Below are 7500 nucleotides of genomic sequence, written 5' to 3'. Positions count from 1 at the left end.
TATTGGTAAGTTTCGTTTCTAGAGTGTAAATCATCCGAAGAGGACCCTTCGTCACCGTGTTTGCACGTGCGATTTCAAGGTGCTTTACTTTTCTGCATAATTCGACGGGGAGCTTTCCTCTATAGGTACCTAAGTAACAGAGTAATCAAGCCTTGTATCGGGCGTGGATTCAGGTGCGTGATGTTTTATCTTACTGAACAAGCTTTTTGTTTTATTATAGCGAAGCGATCCGAATATCATCGTCCCAAGGGTCGTTGGCAGAGGTAGAGACGTCTTGTGAGTAGCAGCCCACACCACAGGTTGAGCATCAGCTGCAGCACCTCTATAGCTACCTGCTAAAATCAACTGTTCGGTGAATCAGTCCAGTTAGGTCCCAATGTAAGTCCGATGTTATGACCATCTCATCGTCGACGCAGCGCTACTAACGGAAAAAGGCTAAGCAAACTCTTGATACTGTGCTAAACGCTATTGCCCCGGAGAATTCATCGTGGCTGCTTCAGCATATTTTCACAAAGTACAAGAGTAGACGGGCTGTCTCTGCTGCTTCCAAGGAGGACAGTCTGGTATCTAGACTGGTGACCGTTCACAATGACACTAGCCGACTGGTACACCCAGCAGCAGATTCTTTTCCTCTTCGCTTGCGACTACACCAAGACAGAACTACTACAGCTAGTGCCAGGACTCACCAAGTTCAGACTTGATAACTAAAGGCGACTAAACATGCTGTTCAGACTAAGCCTGGTCACCCAATAGAGCCAGCAACCATTACCAAAACGAGGTTCTATAAGTGTATCCCACCAAGATTGACCATTTGACTTCATATCCTGTCCTTCGTTTCTCCAAGATATGGCATAGATAAGCTAAGACAAGATAAGATGGATATTCAAGTCGCATTGTCTGAGCTACAGTTAAGCAGGTATACTACTTTTCGATTCTTATTAGTTCGTGTGACTTAGCTTGGAGGTGCCCTTTATTTTGTCAGCAGAATGACAGCGCTTTTACGAGTATACGTTAGTTATTGAAGCCATCTCGTGACCCTCAACACTAAATCGTTTGACTGATATTCCTGTTTTCTTACCTTTCCATAGCGACAATGAAAAACAGATCGAATTTCAGTATGATCTGCAAGCGGCAATCCCAAAACTAGATGAGTGGAAGGTGCATATTGTACGGTCCGTCCACCAAGATGCCGCGAAGACTGCTGTTGTCGATAACCTTTCAAAAACCGAAGCGTTGCTCCTAATAGACTCATTGGCCATGAAGTTCTTACCGAAAAGTTATAGAGAGACCCAGAGCAATTGGTTTGGTAAAAACATTACTGTTTCAATTACCGAAGCCGACAACGAAATTGAAAGATCTCGGTTCGTAACATTTTCATGAAATTCAACTGGAATCTTGAATCACCATGAAGCGTTCGACGTTGAAGATTTGCTTCATTTCATTTTGTTCATTATTTTGTGATTCGAAAATCAAGTGGATTAGTCCCTCTTGATATTAAAAAAAACCCGAGATGCTTAATTAATGCAGAAGCTTGAGACAAAGCCATGACGCTTTACTTTATGCACAAAAATGCATTCCTACGGTGACTGGACTGCTTCTATCCCCCTTCGTTTACTTATTTTAATTTGAAACCTACCCACGCTCTAGTCCTCATTCAACAGTTGCATATTTCCCAGTTCGCTATTTAGAATTTTTACCGACTCTCAGCTCAGCGTAGACGGCGAGCAGGGTCTCTATTGCTCTAAAATCGTTGAAACGAACTCTTTATACGTTGAACTTTTAATGGCTGAAACTGCGGGTCGCAAATACCGCGGGCGTTGATTAGAGTGAACTCCCGCTGTATTTGCGACCCTCAGTCTCAGCCATCTTGAAGTGTTCGTTCGTTCCAACGATTTAGAGCAAAAGAGAGACTGATCTTAGTCTAAGCTCAGCGCAAAACCACTCCGGTAAACAGCGGAACGAACTTGGTTTTTATAGTTATCAAACGAGTAAAAAAACAAATGATATAACTCCCCATCGAGGCAGCACCACAGTTAAACTAACGACCACTAACCCCCTTCAATCTGTGGAATCAGACTAAAAAATGTGAATTTTTAGAATTAAAAAATAAGCTAAAAAGATAACAGCTTTCAAATAAAGGTGTGTGAGTCACAATTCTCGACAATTTTAATTTAATACTCTCTCACTCAAACCCAGTTCCTCAGTACTTTTTCTTTATTTCCTTTTTTTAGCTCAGTTACGTGCAACCTTCGACGGACGCCAAAATTCTGGCGAAAGAAAACCACTTGAAACAGTTAGTCAGGGATGCGGCAATACATTACATAGCGAAAGCTGTGTTCATTATAGAGTAGTTCTTGCCGCCCAAGAAAGACGAAGAAGTATAGCTCTGTGAATCTTTCCTCAAATCATAGTTGGCTATGCCTAAACAGAGAACAATCGGTCATTATCAAGAGGCGCATTTCCTACCCTTTCTGAACTGCAGCTAGTATAAGGTCTACGGTTGATGAAAACTTGTATCGTAGAATCAGTGGAAACTTTCTCTTGTCCCGAATGAATCCCGCGGGATGCAATCACTGGGATGTGGTCTCTCCCCTGTGAGTTTGAACGCCGAGGGAATCTGCCAATTCTTAATGGCAAAGGTTCCGTCAGACGAAGTGCTCTTGGGCAATATCCATAAGGCCTCTTCTCCTTGTCGTATTCAAGGAATGGATAGAAAGAATTCACTTTGTTATTAAACTTTGCCCTCAGCTTGTCACCATTGCAATCCACGCACATTTCGCTTCCAATTACCTCGCAAAACATTTTTCTCACTACATTTTCCTTACAAAGTGGATTTCTGGATTCAATATTACTACAACAAGGAACACGTCTATTTACTTGCACCGTTTTATAGTCAAAGCTAGCACTATGCTTATCAGGGAGCAAAAAGTAACTGCCAGGTTTGAATTCAGGAGAACGAACCCACTTATAATTTCCTTGGCTTGACGCCACGGTTTTTAAACTCCTCAGGAAGTTTCCAGAGATGCACAAATCCTTTCCAGTATCGGCTTTTCGTTCACATTCTCCTTTCATCCACGTTTCCACTATTTTGAACGACTTTGGTTCGCAATGTTTTTCGCTGAAGATGAACAGATCCCGTACTCTTTGCACATCATTAGAGGAAGGTAAATTTCCATTCAGTTTGATTTGCTTATCGACAGTCTTGAAGCACGAAGGAAAATTACGATTTTCACGGGCAATGTTGCTGGTAAGTATTTTATCCATTCCGTGTTCAATTTTCAATTTCGAAACTGAACCTTATTTCTCCTGAGTGCGAGGACCATTCATGAAGAGCTAAGGATAAATTATCCATAAAACTCTCACCATTTGACTATGAGGATAGTTAATTTATTCCTTTCGAGAATTTTTGATAACACCTGTCTCTAATATTTGAACGTGACGGACAGTGTTTCTTTCAAACAAAGCAAAATGTTGATAGGTGGCAGATCGATCTCAAGAGTGTTTCGCTTCAGTACAGCATTAATTTTCATCAACCAGGTTAAATTGACTTCTACCCGCGAAGATTGGTCGAAGAAAAATAGAGCATCAGGTTGGATTTAAAATAAAAACATCCCGACATTAAAATCAAAATTGCTGAGAGAAGGTCCTTCTACTGTTATGGATTATAAATTACCAAAAATATGCGCACTATTAAGAAAATTTTTATTTTCTCCTCTAAATAACACAGCTTTCCTACCACTGAATTTTGTTCCTCAAATCGACTGAAAAGCTAGATACATTGTCTATACCGAATGACCTGTCATAATCGCTATTAGCATAAAGTGGAGAAGAGTTAGATCACAGTGAACATTGATTTATCGACGATAGGAGTGTCGAATTAACATTCGAGGTGATATAAACAGTTGCTTAGGACGTTCTTGTAATTAATTAAACGTTGCCATAGTCTTTGCATAAGGCCGTCTCCTTTTTTTCTCGTTTACTGTTGTCTGACCGACCAATATTTTTCAGATTTCAAAAACAAAACGATATGAGGAAGGTAATGACTCAATAAAACATTAAATTATTTTTTTTAGAAGCTTGAATCTGGTGTTTTTGGATTGAATACATTCGGCGAGACGTAATGAGCCGCGGATGAAGTGCGACATACATTGCCATGGAAAATATATCAAAGTTAAGAGGGCGGATCCCCATGGCGCATCATGGCTTTTTAAAATCTATATTTAGTTTCGCAAAGCTACTTTAAGTTCTCGTTCCCAAGCCGCGCATATTTATAATTTCATTACGTCATTAAAACTGGTCAATCAGGTGCCTCTCTAAAAAAAGCTGCTCACCTGAACCATGCGCTAAAATAAGATTTTAAAAAAACCACCATTTGAATAGACTCGCGTATTGGGGATCCGCTCTCTTACTTGATCCTCTCATGACAAAACGTGCACAAGAATCCAGTTTGGGAATTACACGTTCACCTGATCTGCTAGTTTCCCGTCTTCTTTTTACAGGTAGTTGCAGTGTACGTGTTTATCGCGTCGAAACACGCATTCACTTTATAGCCCCCGCCCCCCCCCTCCCTTGATATCATTTCACCAACCAAAACTGATTGGTCCCAACACATTACACATTACAACAAGTTGTACTGATTAAAATTACAATCATTAATTAATTAATTTTCCGAGGGAAAATAATTAACAATCCACTGGATTATTCGATCTACAAAGGAAAATATTACATAATTTCAGCTTCTATGAACTTCAATAAAATACGGACTACAAGGCTTAATTTCAACAGATCATCGATCACTTACTTCTGTGACGATATCCAGTAGATTAGACAGTCCTCAAACGTCGGTACCACAGGTTAGCAGAAATATAAAAACAAGTCAATGAACAAACAGGTTAGCATAGATCCGTTGGCAAAACGTCCCAGAAAAAGTGAACTTTTCTCGTGTTATCCGGTCTTAATAATGTTACTAATCTCTACGGTGTATTAGGGTAATCACTAAATTGTCAATCATCGAATCAATTAACAGAATCAAATAATCTATTTTTTAACAAAACAATTTATTAGTATAACTATCTGTGATTATTGAAAATTCTCTGCACTGATTGGTTGTACTTGAGGTGGTTATTACACGATAATCACCTAAGCGGTGATTATCAAAATGGCCACAAGGAGTTTCGTCGAGGTGACAGACGAAGAATTAAATTGTTTTAAAGAAAATGCATATTTTTCAAATAAGCACCTGCGTACATGTAATTATATTAAAATGATTATTATATTTATATTACAGATATTAGGACAGCTATAGCATTATGAAAATCCATTGATCAAAGAAAAAGCCACACAAACAAAAGTTAAACAAATTATGGTATCACTTAAATTCCAGCCGACAAACAAAATGGTGCATTTTCATCACTCCAACTTTCGTGGTTTTTCGGCCATTTTCTTACGAATTTAAAACATATTGTTCTTACTTTGCTACTAGATCTACATGCAGTCTAATTTTTCTTGTATCTCCAGCGAAGGACAACTCGACAGGCATATAGTTGCTATGAATTCTCTAAGATTCTTTCAAGATTCTTTTAAGATTTTACATTTACAACCTCTGCGTGATGATAGATGATTAAAAAACGAACACAGCTGTGTTTGGTTTTTTCAAGACTGTCCACGAAATCATGAGGATATGTATACTTCAGTCTAAATCATACTTCTTACACCACCGAGTCATCAGAATTAATTTCCAGCTTGTTTTCTCTTGTGCTATTGGCGTCGTCACTCAATGACTGTGATGACCATGACAAACTGTTATCAACAAAATCCCCATCATCGGTATTTGCATCTACCGAGTACAATTATTTTGCCATCTTTGGCTTCTTTACTAGGGGCTTTGCATCATCAGGAGTACATTCATTACCTCGATAGGAAATATAATGTTGCCAAACAAGGATAATGTTAAACAGAAGAGTAACCAAACCTAGGGCCATCTTAGGAACATTTCCTGTCAGCTGTGTGCTACTGTGTTCAACAACGAAGTAGATAACCATCTGTAGAATGCTGAGAACTCCACCTCCAAAATCCAAAAGCACTCCGCCGATGTGAAACCCTGTAGTGGACTTGCGCTTGAAATTAAGCCAAACTTGAGGAAAATACTGAAAATGTTGATATGAGAAGTAGAAATTAATTTGAAATAATTTCCTCTGATTAATGATATGAAAGCCGGTAAAGCCTCATATCCTACCACCGACGCAAGCGTGCAAGCACAACTAACATTTTGCACATGCATTGGCCTGTAGGTAGTTGAATATGGCTTTCGTGCTAACTTAAGTACACTTGTGTAATTAGCAATAATCTACTACTGTTTTGCTTTTTCATTTATGCAAGACCTGTGACGACCGCACTAAAAGGTGTCTACCAACCCTTAACATCAGTAAAGGTTGCTTATTCCAACCTCTCATACGCCTATAGAAAAAAGCCTCTTTAATATTCAAATTTTTTTTGAAAATCCTCCCCCCCTTCCCCCCACCGTACCAAAAATGATGGTTTTAAACCAAAAAAAAAAACACGCATATTTTTCCTGGATACATCTGAATGTAACAACAGTTATAATAAATTCCTTACACAATTGTTGTCCCACTCTAACAAACTTCCCCCTTTTTTAATTGCTTAGCACAGCCACTATATCACAGGCAGTCGACATGTTGAAATTTACTTGACTGCCACATGGTAAACCATAAAATGTGCTAGTGCAACCATAATAACTGAAGTGTAGTAACTGCTGAATACCCGGCCACTCTAATAATATTGTGTTCTTGCAGCAGCATCACTTGAGTTTTGTTCGAATTTACCTAGAGAAAGGTTTGCGTAATAAGGAGGGGCAAACCTCGGGCCCATGGCAGTGCCATGTTTTTTAAGATAATGTTCTGAGTTGAATTTGAAGTCGTTCATGGTTAGGATCATGCGGATGCGATGGAAATGGTCTCTGAAGGGACGCGCGGATTGCTGCGTTTTTGAAGAAAACTACGAAAGGCATCGATCCCTTCGTTATGTGGTATTTTGGTGTATAGTGATGTTACGTCAAGTGAGACAAGTAGAACATTGTGAGGAAGTCTGTTGAGAGAAGCAAGTTTGTTAAGGAAATCAGTTGTGTCTTTGATGTAAGACGGTAAGTTGAAGACCAGTGATCCGCGAACTGTGAGATACTTTTAATGGATAACTGTTGGAAGAGACTATAGGACGTCCGGGATTGTTGGCTTCATGAATTTTAGGTATAATATGTTAAAAGCGTCCGGCTTTGGGATTGTTTTTTTAGGAATACTGTCTGTTTTTCTTGTCAATAAGTCCTTTGGTGAACATTGAATTTTGTTTTATGACGGTATTCTGTAAATCGTTTTTGTATGGTGTCAGTCAAGTCGGGATCTTGTCGTTCGTAAAAGGTGGAGTTGTTTAGCTGTCGGTAACATTCGTCCAAGTACCAAGTCTTACCCATTACTGCAGTCGTCGAGC

General features: G+C 39.3%; 1 protein-coding gene and 1 pseudogene across 1 annotated transcript in view; both read right to left on the bottom strand.

The window, feature by feature from the left end:
* The window catches only part of LOC138042271 (uncharacterized), a 16612-nt pseudogene extending 11723 nt beyond the window's left edge, over positions 1-4889 (bottom strand).
* The window catches only part of LOC138042270 (cystinosin homolog), a 10937-nt gene continuing 8068 nt past the window's right edge, over positions 4632-7500 (bottom strand). The window contains exon 2 of the mRNA XM_068888112.1: positions 4632-6146. Coding sequence (XP_068744213.1) covers positions 5850-6146 — 297 coding nt within the window. The 3' untranslated portion in view covers positions 4632-5849. The remainder of the gene's footprint in view (positions 6147-7500) is intronic.

The sequence above is a fragment of the Montipora capricornis genome, chromosome 3 (genome assembly GCF_036669925.1).
Source record: "Montipora capricornis isolate CH-2021 chromosome 3, ASM3666992v2, whole genome shotgun sequence".
NCBI classification, from domain to species: Eukaryota; Metazoa; Cnidaria; class Anthozoa; order Scleractinia; family Acroporidae; genus Montipora; species Montipora capricornis.
The sequence above is the reverse complement of the archived record's forward strand: the minus strand, read 5'-3'. Positions and strand labels throughout refer to the sequence as shown.